Source organism: Echeneis naucrates, chromosome 21 (genome assembly GCF_900963305.1).
Source record: "Echeneis naucrates chromosome 21, fEcheNa1.1, whole genome shotgun sequence".
Taxonomy (NCBI): Eukaryota; Metazoa; Chordata; class Actinopteri; order Carangiformes; family Echeneidae; genus Echeneis; species Echeneis naucrates.
Window position 1 is genome coordinate 4,832,012 of NC_042531.1, and position 12,141 is coordinate 4,844,152.

The window sequence follows — 12,141 nt, forward strand, 5'->3', positions numbered from 1 at the left end:
CTCTGCAGCTTTCTAAAGTTTTTTGTCTGGCTTTAGTTGCACAATTGCAACTAAAGGTTCAACTAGAGGAAACTATTGAACCGGCAGGCCGATAGCCGAGGCCGGGTTTGATTGTGCAAAGAGCCGACTTTGACACAAGTGTGATGAATTTTCCACGCCTTCTGAGGTCTGACCTCACTGACCTTTAATCCGACACCTAGCTGAACCCATCTGGACCCTGCGTGAAACTAAATGATATATATTCAGTTGAATATACATAAATAATGCCAATCCTGTGTCTGATATGTAAAAAACAGCTGTTAAATAAATCCAAAAATATGCTGACTTATCCTTCAGAGCGGACGAGAATCAAGTACAAATGATACGGCCCGTGTCCATATTTTGTTTGTAGATGGCCGATGTGAGAGGACATTTGTTATTTGCGATGCGGACTCTCACCTACACATTTGTCTACATGTGAGGTATATGCACCAGTAAATCCATTTCAGTGGATCCATTTCAGTGAAAGAATGTTTCCATTCCACAACTGTTCTGATTTAAATCCCTGATTTTAAGGCTCAAGGGAAGCCTCACGTCTGGTTTTCCAGGGGCTGACCAATTCCACTCCTACTTGGTTTGATGAACCGTTGAGACCTTGTTTTTGCTTAAACCCAAATGTTGCATTTATTTATTTATTTATTTTTTGTTCAAAAGGAGGACCCTGGACTTTGTCCTCCAAGTTGTACAATGTAATTAGGTCTCCTCGTGACCAGTATGTACAGATTATGATTACATCGACCAGCAACTTTGGGTCCTGACGAGAGGAATAGAAGATTAAAAATACCTGCATCATTATGTGGAAATACCAGTATATTAAAGGTCATTACTTAAGATAAAGTACTATCAGTTATATTCTACTGACCACTTGGCCTCTGTTAGCTTTCTTATCATATGTGACCTTATCTTACTGATGGCCTTTCACTCTTTTCAACATGAAATCTTTGTATAGGTTATTAGTTCAGAATAATATTTATTTATTTATTTATTGTTTAGTTTCTGACGCGAAATGCAAATATTAACTAATAACAGCTGCCGTTAAAATGTAGTGCAGAAACACAGAGGTACTAATGAATTGAAAACAGCCAAATAAAGTAAAGTAGAGTATTTATTATTATTGTTATTTAGTGCCACGGGCTATAAGCACAGAGGGCACTACTTCTACACAGTAGAAGTAGTGGCCTCTGTGCATAGCACGAGGCACTACTTAATCTTCTCCATACTTATTATTATTCTTCTTAATATTATTATTATTCCGTCACATTTTCGGCAGTTAATGCGGGTCGTACCGCTTGACGTAGCCCTACAATATATATATCAAAACGTGCGGCTCGATCGGGACAAGTGTGCTAAGTTCTGGGTAGTCGATATTCCCATTTTTCCCAAAGTTATTCCCAAAAAACCAGCAAAAATTCTCCATAGGAATGAATGGGGTTTGGAGAAAAATCGCCTCCGAATTTCACCTATTTTCTCAGTCGCGTAGCTCAGTCATACGTGCGCCTAGAAATGTCATTCAAACGTCAAAACGGAGGAAATCTTGTGCTCTTTCCAGAACATCAAACCTTTTTCTCCTAAACCGTACGGTTTTCGAACTACGAGCGTTCAAAGGAGCAGTCCGATTCACTTTTTCCTCCAAGTTAGAGTGGAGAGGCTCGTTAACTAGAGTGAGAGCACTGTGAAAAATTCACCCACATTTTCATTTTTAACTCGAGCTCACGGCCAAACCGTGAAAGGGAGGCAAATGATTTTTTGGGAAAACGTAGACACAGGTCTTGGGATTCAGAAAATCTAAGTTGGAGAGCTCTACTCCTCACCAAATTTACACAGGAGCGCTCAGAGCGCCAGCAACACCTGCTTTTGCCCCAATTGACTGCAATGCAAATCAAGGTTTCACTAAAAACAATTTCACTCTGACTTCGCACTGTCCCTACACGCTCATTTTAAGGACTTTTCAAATCAAACAAAGACTGCTGGAATCCCCAGACTCTTCTGCCTCTCACGGTGTTTTCGCTTTTGGGAACGGAGCTACGGTTTGCTCGCAATTTGAAGTAGTTCGGGAGGTGGTCAAAAGCCAATTTTGGAAGAGTTTTGGAGGGAGTCTGAGCTCTGACCAGACTGAATTCTCAAATCACCGTGGCAACCGCAGGTCCCTCAGCACAGGTCTGTGTGAAGCTGTTGCTGTGGATTGAACCCACCTCACTTTGGAGCCTCGCTGCTTCGTCATACTTTGTCACAGAAACGCCGTTCAAAGTTTAAACGGCTCAGAAGACCTTGACCTCTGACCTTGAACACTCACACATATACACAGACACACACAGAGACACATATAAACAGACACACACAGAGACACAATCGCACATATACACAGACAGAAATAGAGAGATATAGACGCACGCTCACACATATACACAGACACACACAGAGACACGCGCTCACACATATACAGAGACACACACACAGACACGCACTCGCACATATACACAGACACAATCACACATATACACAGACAGAAATAGAGAGATATAGACACACGCTCACACATATACACAGACATACACACAGAGACAGATATAGACACGCGCTCACACATATACACAGACACACACAGAGACACGCACTCGCACATATACAGACACACAATCACACATATACACAGACAGAAATAGAGAGATATAGACACACGCTCACACATATACACAGACATACACACAGAGACAGATATAGACACGCGCTCACACATATACACAGACACAAATAGAGTCGTATATACGGACGTACTCACACATTTACACAGACATACACAGAGACAGATATACAGATGCACTCACACATATACACAGACACACAAAGAGACAGATATACAGACACACTGACTGAATCAAGGTCAATCGGTTCTCCGGACGGAAATTTCAGCTGGATTGCTTTGACGGGCGAGGGGACGACGGGCGAGGGGACGACGGGCGAGGGGACGCCGACCCGTGGCACTTCAAAATTTCTTGGAATTTTCTAGTTATTATTATTATTGCATATTGAATAAATCCATCTTTGAAATATGAAACGACGTAAACAAGCGGCTGCCGGTCACGTGACTTTCTGGCTGTTTCTTAAAGCGGGGTCACATGACCTGGTGTCAGTCTTCGCGCTGGTGCCGCTAGTGAAGTCTGAAATCCGGCGACAGGCTGAATAAATAAATAAATAAATAATACATAAATACTAAAACATATATATATAACAAACAATGTCAGGGTAGGCAGAGACGTCGCCGACACCTTCTGACCGAGAAGAGCCGCTTTGAGTCGCTTTAAATCGGAGCTCTGTGTGGCTTCTCTGCCGCCGCCGGACTGAAGCTAACGTTAGCTTAGACAGTTAGCACAGCAGCCTCTCAGCGAGAGAACCGCCGTGATTTGGTCCCGACCTGCGGTGAAGACAGACCCACAAACATGACGCAGATCGGCGCTGTGCAGCCGTGGAGCCTCGGGCTGACGCTATTCGTGGTTTTAGGTGAGCTGGTTCTGAACCTCCGAAGGTCACAAATGACTCGGCTGGTGAAGAGACGCTGTTGATGCTAAGTCGGCTAGCGGGAGTTTAAAACTGCAGAGACCTGCAGCTGGAAGTCTGTCAGGCCTTCACAGGCTGCCTCGTTGTGTTTTTCTGCAGGTCTGGACTCACCAAAGATCCCTTTGTGCAGGTTTTTTATTTTAATCCTCACATGGGAAGCGGCTTCCCTTCAGTCCAGGCCGTTAATGGTTTCTGATGTGGACCTTGTTTATTGAAAACTGAATAAAAGGATCCACATTTGTGTAACTGCCTTATTCGTTCTCCGGGTCAGTATCACGGACCTGAGCAGTCTGGAGAAATCAGAAATGTTTAAAGGTTGGATGAATGTGGTGCTGTGGTTAAACAGGTTCTGCAGAGATTGATCCAGTCTGGATGGGCAGGTTTTCTCCAGCCTCACATCTGAAACAGCTTGTTAAGCATTGCTCAGGTCTAACTATGTTGACTGGACAGTGAAATCGACCTTATTTGGTTGTTTGGCCAATGCAAAACTGGGGTTTAAACTCTTTGTCCTACCAAAAACCAATGGACGACTCCAGAGGCAGAATAACAGTCAGTTTATTTGATAATCCACAGACAAAATGGAGGTGGATTGAAAGATGTCTTGAATCATCTAGAGAGACTTTGCCTTGAATGCTTGAAAGTTACATTTACATCCTTTGCTGTAAATTAAAAGTATGGAAGCTATTAATGCATAAATGCCTCTCATTTGTATAGTTTAACTGCTGAACTCTAAAGGTTTGCTAAAGGTTTCATGATGCCATATCACACTTTGGTATCTTTGCATACTGAAGCACAACTGGCTCCAAAGTAGCTCTTATGTCAAAAATCATCTCTCGTAAAATTCATTTTAAACTCAAAAGATTTAATGTGGGCAGAAAAACAGTCATCATTTAAGTAAAACAACATTTTTAACCAACCTAAAGTTTTTATCCTTTTTTATCCTTCTTCACCTTCTCTGATGGTAAATTTGTACTTGAACCTCACAGATATGCCATTTTCAATTTTTGAGAAAAATTCTGAATCAGCATTTCATAACTTGTATTTATTATATGTCCTGTAATGTATGTGTATTTAGCTACGTACTTATACCTTCCATTTATGTTGGAAGTGACTAATAAGTGAATGCCTTTTAGCAGGCGCTGCCCTGCACCAGGGATTAGCTGCTGCTGTTGCCCCACCTACAACTGCCCCAGCCACTGCTGCTCCACACAAAGACCCCAGCAGACCTGAGAGAGGAAACTATGTGGTAAACAGCAGTAATGGCACTGTCTGTTTGCTGGCTTCCATGGGCCTCCAGCTCAACATCACCTTCAGCTCTTTGTCCCAAAATAAGGTACTCAAACACACAGACAATGCCAACACAGATTTGGAGCCACACCAATTTGCAGGGTTTAAATGCTGAATGTTGCATCATTTATTGACAGACTGTGCAGGATGTTGTGAACATTCAGCCCAATGTGACAAAGAGCTCTGGATCATGTGATGCAGACAGTGCCTCCCTGCAGCTCATAACGGATGCAGAGAAAACCAACCTCACCTTTTACTTCTCCCTGGTAGGTAACAGCATCTGCATTCGCTGCTTTGTGCATCACAACTCTCTATTTTTCATCTCATGCATCCTGAAACAACCACTAGATGGCAGCTGGAACAGGACTTGACATTTAAATCTTTTCTCAGAATACAACCTCCAATAAGTATCACCTGAGTGGAGTGTTGCTGTCAGCAGCCAGGCCAGACATGAAGGGTGAGTGCACGTTACCTTCCAGTTTTCATACAAACCTCAATCAGATTAAGCAAAACTAGTTATTAGTATAGTAATTTCTATGTGTCTTTGTCACTTGTTAGATTCAGTGTACAGCAGCTGGGAGTGTTTTCACAGGTGTTAGTATGCACACAGGTCGTCTCTGAAATGGAGCTGAAATGCTGGTCTGGACAATGATCGTTTTCATTCATGAAAACAGAGCAGTGTGGACATAAGCTGAACCAATGGTGCTTTTCAGAAGCTCATTGGCTATTAAAATATTGTCCTGCTGTGCTGTCTTTTTTTAATTTTTTACTTCACACTACTAAACTTGCTGTTGTGACAGCAGCCATGACAAGTGATACATTTGGTGAAGCACTTCAAATAGCTTTTATACTTGCTGACACATCGGGAGGTTTTTTGGGAGGTGGGATAAAAAGCCCCGGGTATTGGATGTTACTGTGTCATTCACTATGTGACGTGTCCAGGTAATACAGATTGTGTTGTCACAGTAATTCTAAGAAGGGTTTAAATTAGATTATGTAAATGTACCTTTGGCCTGCTTTGTCCTCTTTCCTGTCTTTTCACTGTCTGTTCTGTCTTCATCTATTGAAGCCGTCTACGTCCATAACAATAGCCTTGACTACCTGCGGGGCACCCTGGGGTACTCGTACATGTGCAGAGAGGAGCAAACGCTGATTGTGGTCCCGACTTTGTCCATCAACACCTTCCAGGTGCAGGTGCAGCCCTTTGGTCTGACAGGAAAGCAGTTCGGAGCAGGTAAAACATGGCTTTGTTACGGTGAAGCGAAACGGGAGGAAACAAGTCTCCTGCTTTCTTGCTGTAATGTTTCATTTTTTTTACACGTCTTACGCTCACAGCTGAGGAATGCCAGCTGGATGAAGACGACATGTTGATCCCCATCATAGTCGGAGCAGCTCTAGCAGGCCTCGTCCTCATCGTGCTCTTGGCCTACCTCATTGGCAGGAAGAGGAGCCACGCTGGCTACCAAACCATCTGAGGTGGCTCTTCACTCTCAGCGCGACACCCACAATATTAACCACTGTATTACAAGACTTAACACACTACCTTGTGCCCCTCTCTCCCCTCATCGTTCATCTGTCTCTGTGCTGTTCTTTGTACCAATAACACTAGTCACTATCACTTTGTGAGGTTGATATGCGCTTTCTGAACTGACCCCCTCTGTCATTGTTTGGAGATTTTGATACGAGGAGGCAAAGGTACCATGTAGAGCCGAGGATGTTGATCAGAGGGTCCATAAGTATCCTCAACTTGTATTGTACTATTTATGATTTCTATGAAAGGAAATTTGAGGGATTATGGGATATGAGGGAATTGCTACTGTAGCTTTTCTTACCCGTTTTGGGGCGACCATTTTTAGTGGTCAGGCCCCAAGTAAGGTTTCTTATAAAAGGAATATTTCTGGCTGTTACACTGAATCTTATTCAGAAAGTAAAGATTTGACATTTTTTATTGCATCACTCCATTTAGGCCACATATGCTGACTGTAGGGAACATGCTAAAAGCACATAACCTAATCCTGGAAAGGACACGTGGGGAAGCGGGTTAGTTTTTGCTTTACATGTGTGCATTAATTGTCCACTGACCTGAGCAATGAAATGCCAGTATTTCCTTCTTAGATGTGCTCAGTATCTTTCTGTGTAGGTACTATAGATTTATCTGCCAGCTTTGTAGGAGTGGAAGCATTTTTCTTTTTGAACGTGCCCCCCCCCCGTTTCATTGAGAGAAGTTTAACATTTTGGAAATGTGCTCATTTACCTTTTTGCCAATTATTATATGAGCTCAATAACACACAAGATGAAGTTTGGCTTGGCTTAATAGGAAGACTAAATAATCAAATTAGACTAAAAATTAGATCAAATTAGTTTTGAATGCTGATCAGAGTCAAGACTATTACTTTAGTAGAAGCTGAAATTTCTGGAGGAAAGAAACAATATGGTATCAACTTTAAGCTTTATGAATGCCGATAGGTGGATTTAGTTGTATTTGGACGGATCCAGGTTGGTTTTCTCCCAGACACAAAAATTGTTCCATTTCACTTTCCTCCAAAGCAAATAAATGAATTTCCCAAAGTGATGATTTAATATATTTTGGATTCTGCTGTCCCTGAAGTAGATGCACACCAGGATTTGCTTAAAAACAATCTATTAAAGGTTCCGTTGGCTTCTTGCATGTAAAAGCTCAGGACACCACTTTAAGAACCCAATAATGTTGCTTTGGTGAAGTCCACTGGCTGGGTGTTGTTGTTTGTTTGTTTGTTTTGTTTCCCTCTTTGGGCCCCACTTGGGATTTTGGATGCTGAAGGGAATGAAGTTGCACTAAAGTCCTCCAAACAGTCCCATGTAATGTTTTAAAATGGCCAAAATATTCTGGTCTGGTTCATCAGTGCCTTCCCAGCTGTAACATGGATGGAATTCAGATAAGCCAATATTCAGAGATACTCGCTCACCTGCTGACAGTGTGCTGCCATGTATGGGACATTTTCATTGTCTCTCGTAGCCTATAGCCTTCATGTACTGTAACTACCATTAATATGCATTGTTTGATGTAATAGGATAAAGTACCATTATTTATGTTTTGGTTTTTATGGTTTTCTTCCTTGTGTCTAAATATCCATGTAGTGAATTAAGGTTTTAATGGTTTGTTTGAACTGTTTTCTAAAGGAGAGGTCAATAAAAGAGAATGAACAAGACGGGGTTTACTTTTTGTTTTGCCTACATACAGTAAATCAGTCGTCCAACCTGTTCCTTGGATAGTCGAGGGCATCTGCATCTAAATGTAGGGTGGATTCCACAAACACATCTAACAGTTTTCACAGTCCTTCCAACTTTTCACCTGCAGCGTGTTCATTAAATGATCAAAATAAAACCAAGAAAAGGTCTTTTTACACTTGTTACAATGTTTTTGATTTGTGCCTCAGATATAAGGATCTTAGATTTCTGAAAGGACTCAGTTGGTGCAGGAGAGCTTTAATTTAATATGCAGCTACATGTTTGGAGCCACTTGGTAAAATTAGCCGTCCCATTAAACTTAGTTTGACGAAGGCATTTCCCCCTAACTCAGGAAATAGATGAGGGTGATTATTTTTGTTGTGTGCCAACATGAAAAAAAAAAAAAGTTCCCTTCTCAGAGGGCAGCATCTGTATCAAACAGAGTAGAATTAGAAGTAGAATTTGCATTCTCGCAATAATTATCTGCAGAAACAAAACACAAGCTTTATCCACTCATTATTAGTCCCGACAGATTTAAATACAATACACACAAGGCATTGGGTCTGATGAGCTTGAAAATTTCCTGTAGATACTCAGAGGATTTCAGAAAAAGGTTCAAATATTCTGATGTGAGTTGAGAAGCTTAATCGCGTCCTTCATATATACAGTTTACTGGATTTGAGCTGAATACGTCCAAAGCTCCCAGTTAGGAATGGGACAAAGTTCCCGATAAGAAACGAGGAGGAATGGTGGAAGATTTTACGGCTGTCCAGATTCTTCATCCAAGATTCGCTGTCTGCATTTCTCTCTCAGTTTGTCGATAGTTGCCATTGAGAGACTCCCAGGCTCCGTGAAGATTTTCTGCAGAAAGATGAAGATGATTTCTTTACAGACATCTGAACATTTAGGCTGTTTACATTGAGTCTTTAATTCCACCTAGTAACTCAAGTATTCACAGGTTCTTCATGGAAAGAGCTGGAATAGACCCTGCTTATATGGTATAATATGTTATTGATATATTACGTGTTATATTAGAAGTCTTCAGTGAATTTATTAATACAGCAACAGAACATTTACCTGCAGGAAGTTGAGATAACCAATTAAACTTTAAATAGATTCTTCAGGAAAAATGCCTGAAAGTATCTGATGTGATAGTAAACTGAACATATTTGGGCGTAGAATAATTATCTGGACAAAACGAGGCATTTTGAGGATATTAGCTTAGAAACCTGAAACTTGTGATGGTGACTGCACACGCTCAATGATAAATCAACAAATATTCACCTGTCAAGGTAATTATAAATGCTGCCAGCGGTGGAAATCTAATGCTGCTGTTAGATCTGCTCTGAAAGGATGAGCAAATATGGAAACTGACTTGGAGGGGAAGAAAGTGCCGTATGAAACAGCAGTCTCATTAGCTTCCCAGACCGTCTTTGTTCGTCTCACCTGCATGAAGGTGTGGCAATCCAGAGTGAAAGTGCCGCAGGTGATCTGTTTAAAACAATCGCACACCTCAGGCAGAGAGCGAGCTCTCAAGATCTCCGGCTGATGGTGGATGATGAGCGTCAGGGCCACACGGAAAAGAACCTTGGAGCCTTCGTAGAAAAGACAATCCCAGATCCGAAGAACTGTCTGCAAGTACAAGAAACCAGGAGCGTAACTGGGAAATGATTGAACCTCCCTTCCTGTTCCTCCTTTGTCTGTGCAGATATTCCTCACCTCAATTGGGAGTATGTCAATGTAGAGACAGATGAACCACCGTGACACAACCAGGGTCCATATGCCGGGATACTGGGCCATCAGCTGTCCTACTGCTGGAGCTTTAGCTTTCACCAGCTCCCCAAGAACCTCCTGGTCGGTCCTCAGCCCCATCATGGCTGCGCTGTAGTAATCTACAATATACCACATCGAGATGAGCTCATGTTTTTGCAGGAGTGACATGCTGGTTGGCTATTTCGACGCATCTTTTAGGTCAGATCTGAATGTTGAAGGTCTTAAATTTATGACAGGATGTCACACATGGAGTCCTACAAGGCTCAAATCTGGGTCCACTAGTATTCAGCTTTCTTTTTTATTACCATTAAAGGGGCCATTGCATTATTAATTTATATTATTATACGATACAACGATAATATAAATAGTTTTACTGTCTTAATTACCTGGCATTACAAAACAGACAAATCTTGGTTCCCAAATTTGGATGTTACTGACTTTAAAGCTTCAGCCATTTGTATTGGCACAATACATCGACTTTGGTTACCTGATGTAATTGTCAGTATAGACTTGCCTTTGTTCAACCTGAGCAGACCTCTGTGCCGCAGAGTCATCCAAGTACCTTAACTGTGTGTGAGAGGATTAAAAAAAAAAAAAACAATGAACCTGGGAGGATCCTGCCCAACAAAGCATCCAAGAGCCAAAAGGATTTCTCCTCATCTTTTGTGATGAGGATAAGGTAGCCTGCAATGAAGTTCATGCCCTGGAATAAACAGACAAAAACACATCAGAGAGCGATTTTAACAGAATGAACGTGTCAACTGAACTGTGATGACATAAAAGACAAAGTGCAAAGTGGAAACAAATATGATTTGACCTAAATTAGTAAAATTTGCTGTACAGAGGTCTGTCTCTGTGGCACAGAAAGCTGTGGCAGCTTCCTGTTGTCAGTTCCAGTAAATAAGGAAGCAGCCGGAGCCGTTCATTCAGTAAACAGATCCAACGTCATGCGTCAGGAAGGGGAGCGTTTGTCTCACCTGACAGTACCCCACCGCCTTATTGTGGCACCCGTAGGCCAGCAGCACGTTGTACAGAGCCCTTTGCAGGCTGGGCTCAGCTTTGCTCCGGAAGAGGACGTTGTCAGGAAAGGTCCTGTGCATATCTACCAAAGACAGACGATTCCTATTTACCACCTGAGGTGATGAGGATGGTGGGAAGGGTATGGAGACGTTTCTCTCACCTGTGTGGATGGTTTCCTTCAGCTTGGCGTCGTGCTCCATGGTCAGCAGGGACTGGTAATGACCCGGGCTGCTCTCCAGTTGTTCCTGGGCACCGCTGGCGGCCATCCAGATCCTGGCACGGTGTTCATTGGGCACACCTTTACGCACATACCGCTTCACTTTCAAAACAGATGTTATAATTACACAGTAAAAAAAAACAACACAACGCAATCAAGACGACAGCGCGTGCGTTTGGGTGTGTGTGTATTTTACCTGTTAAATTCTTTTCCACGTGAGGTTTCTCCTGAAGGAGCTTGGACCATCTGATGGAGCGTCTGTTGAGAACAGCCACGTACTCGTTCATCATCTCCTTGTAGGATTCAAAATCATGAGGTCTCACAAAGCCGTAGGGGTCAGTCCTGCGGGGGCAAATCCACAGTCCAGTGCCGCACACAAACCAACGCACAAAGCTGATAAATACTGTGATGAAGGGGTCACGTTCCTTCCCACCCTTCTTTCTTCTTTTCATCCCCTGATGACAGACACTACAACGGCCTCCTCTGGGTTGGGTTTCTGCAGCTGACGTATCATATTCCCTCACTGGATGACGACTAAGTTTTGAATTACTTTCAAGTGAGATCCGGAGCGAGACGTTTCATGGTTTTGTTTTTTTTTCTCCCACATAATGACACTAAGCTGTGATGGGCCTTACAGCAGCTTTTAAAATAAAAAGTACAAATACAGTGAGATGATGAGGAAAGAAACTGATGCCAATAAAAGCAGGAAGCAACAAGAATGTTCCTCCATCTGTTGTCCACCTGAAGGCTCAGAAAGAACGACGAACACAACATGAGACTCACCTTTCACCGTCATTGTCACACGTTTGAGGCCAGGCAGCGTTAATGTTGCTCTCCATTGCGCGTCGTACGCTGCAGCTTCAACAGTCCACCCGGGTTATGAAACTGTTGCACCGCGGAGGTTATTTCATGCCAAGAAGAAGTGGCTGCTGTGGAGGTAAATAACAAAGCGACCTGAGTTTTTGGATGTGTCACCTTACAGCTCTCACTGAGGAGGAGGGGCCAGTTTAACAAACAGTCTGGTTCCTGCTTTATTTATATGC

The 12,141-nt window shown here is 42.5% G+C and overlaps 2 protein-coding genes across 4 annotated transcripts; one reads left to right on the top strand and one right to left on the bottom strand.

Moving 5' to 3' along the window:
- The first annotated feature begins 3,171 nt into the window (after positions 1 to 3,171).
- lamp1b (lysosomal associated membrane protein 1b) lies at positions 3,172 to 8,069 on the top strand. Of its 2 annotated transcripts, none has more exons than XM_029530993.1 (6): positions 3,172 to 3,537; positions 4,728 to 4,927; positions 5,019 to 5,147; positions 5,272 to 5,338; positions 5,951 to 6,115; positions 6,217 to 8,069. In XM_029530993.1, exons 1-6 carry the CDS (start codon positions 3,477 to 3,479, stop codon positions 6,354 to 6,356), a joined length of 762 nt encoding a protein of 253 aa, XP_029386853.1. In that variant the 5' UTR covers positions 3,172 to 3,476; the 3' UTR covers positions 6,357 to 8,069. The 2 variants fall into 2 exon arrangements, with proteins under 2 accessions (XP_029386853.1, XP_029386854.1); XM_029530994.1 differs by having other exon boundaries at positions 4,731 to 4,927.
- On the bottom strand, positions 8,056 to 12,092 carry LOC115062340 (growth hormone-regulated TBC protein 1-A-like). Of its 2 annotated transcripts, XM_029530992.1 has the most exons (8): positions 11,882 to 12,091; positions 11,295 to 11,440; positions 11,042 to 11,200; positions 10,839 to 10,963; positions 10,468 to 10,564; positions 9,808 to 9,980; positions 9,535 to 9,720; positions 8,056 to 8,949 (listed from the first exon to the last, which is right to left on the bottom strand). In XM_029530992.1, exons 1-8 carry the CDS (start codon positions 11,935 to 11,937, stop codon positions 8,848 to 8,850), a joined length of 1,044 nt encoding a protein of 347 aa, XP_029386852.1. In that variant the 5' UTR covers positions 11,938 to 12,091; the 3' UTR covers positions 8,056 to 8,847. The 2 variants fall into 2 exon arrangements, with proteins under 2 accessions (XP_029386852.1, XP_029386851.1); XM_029530991.1 differs by having other exon boundaries at positions 9,535 to 9,980; positions 11,882 to 12,092.
- Between the last annotated feature and the right edge of the window lie 49 nt (positions 12,093 to 12,141).

Excerpts from the sequence above, each read along its gene's own strand:
- lamp1b (XM_029530993.1), top strand. The coding sequence starts at position 3,477 with ATGACGCAGATCGGCGCTGTGCAGCCGTGGAGCCTCGGGCTGACGCTA. Across the intron at positions 4,928-5,018 it reads GCTCTTTGTCCCAAAATAAG|ACTGTGCAGGATGTTGTGAA; the intron begins GTACTCAAACAC and ends ATTTATTGACAG. Across the intron at positions 6,116-6,216 it reads AGGAAAGCAGTTCGGAGCAG|CTGAGGAATGCCAGCTGGAT; the intron begins GTAAAACATGGC and ends TTACGCTCACAG.
- LOC115062340 (XM_029530991.1), bottom strand. The coding sequence starts at position 11,937 with ATGGAGAGCAACATTAACGCTGCCTGGCCTCAAACGTGTGACAATGAC. Across the intron at positions 11,201-11,294 it reads CGTGGAAAAGAATTTAACAG|TGAAGCGGTATGTGCGTAAA; the intron begins GTAAAATACACA and ends CTGTTTTGAAAG. Across the intron at positions 10,964-11,041 it reads GAAGGAAACCATCCACACAG|ATATGCACAGGACCTTTCCT; the intron begins GTGAGAGAAACG and ends TGTCTTTGGTAG.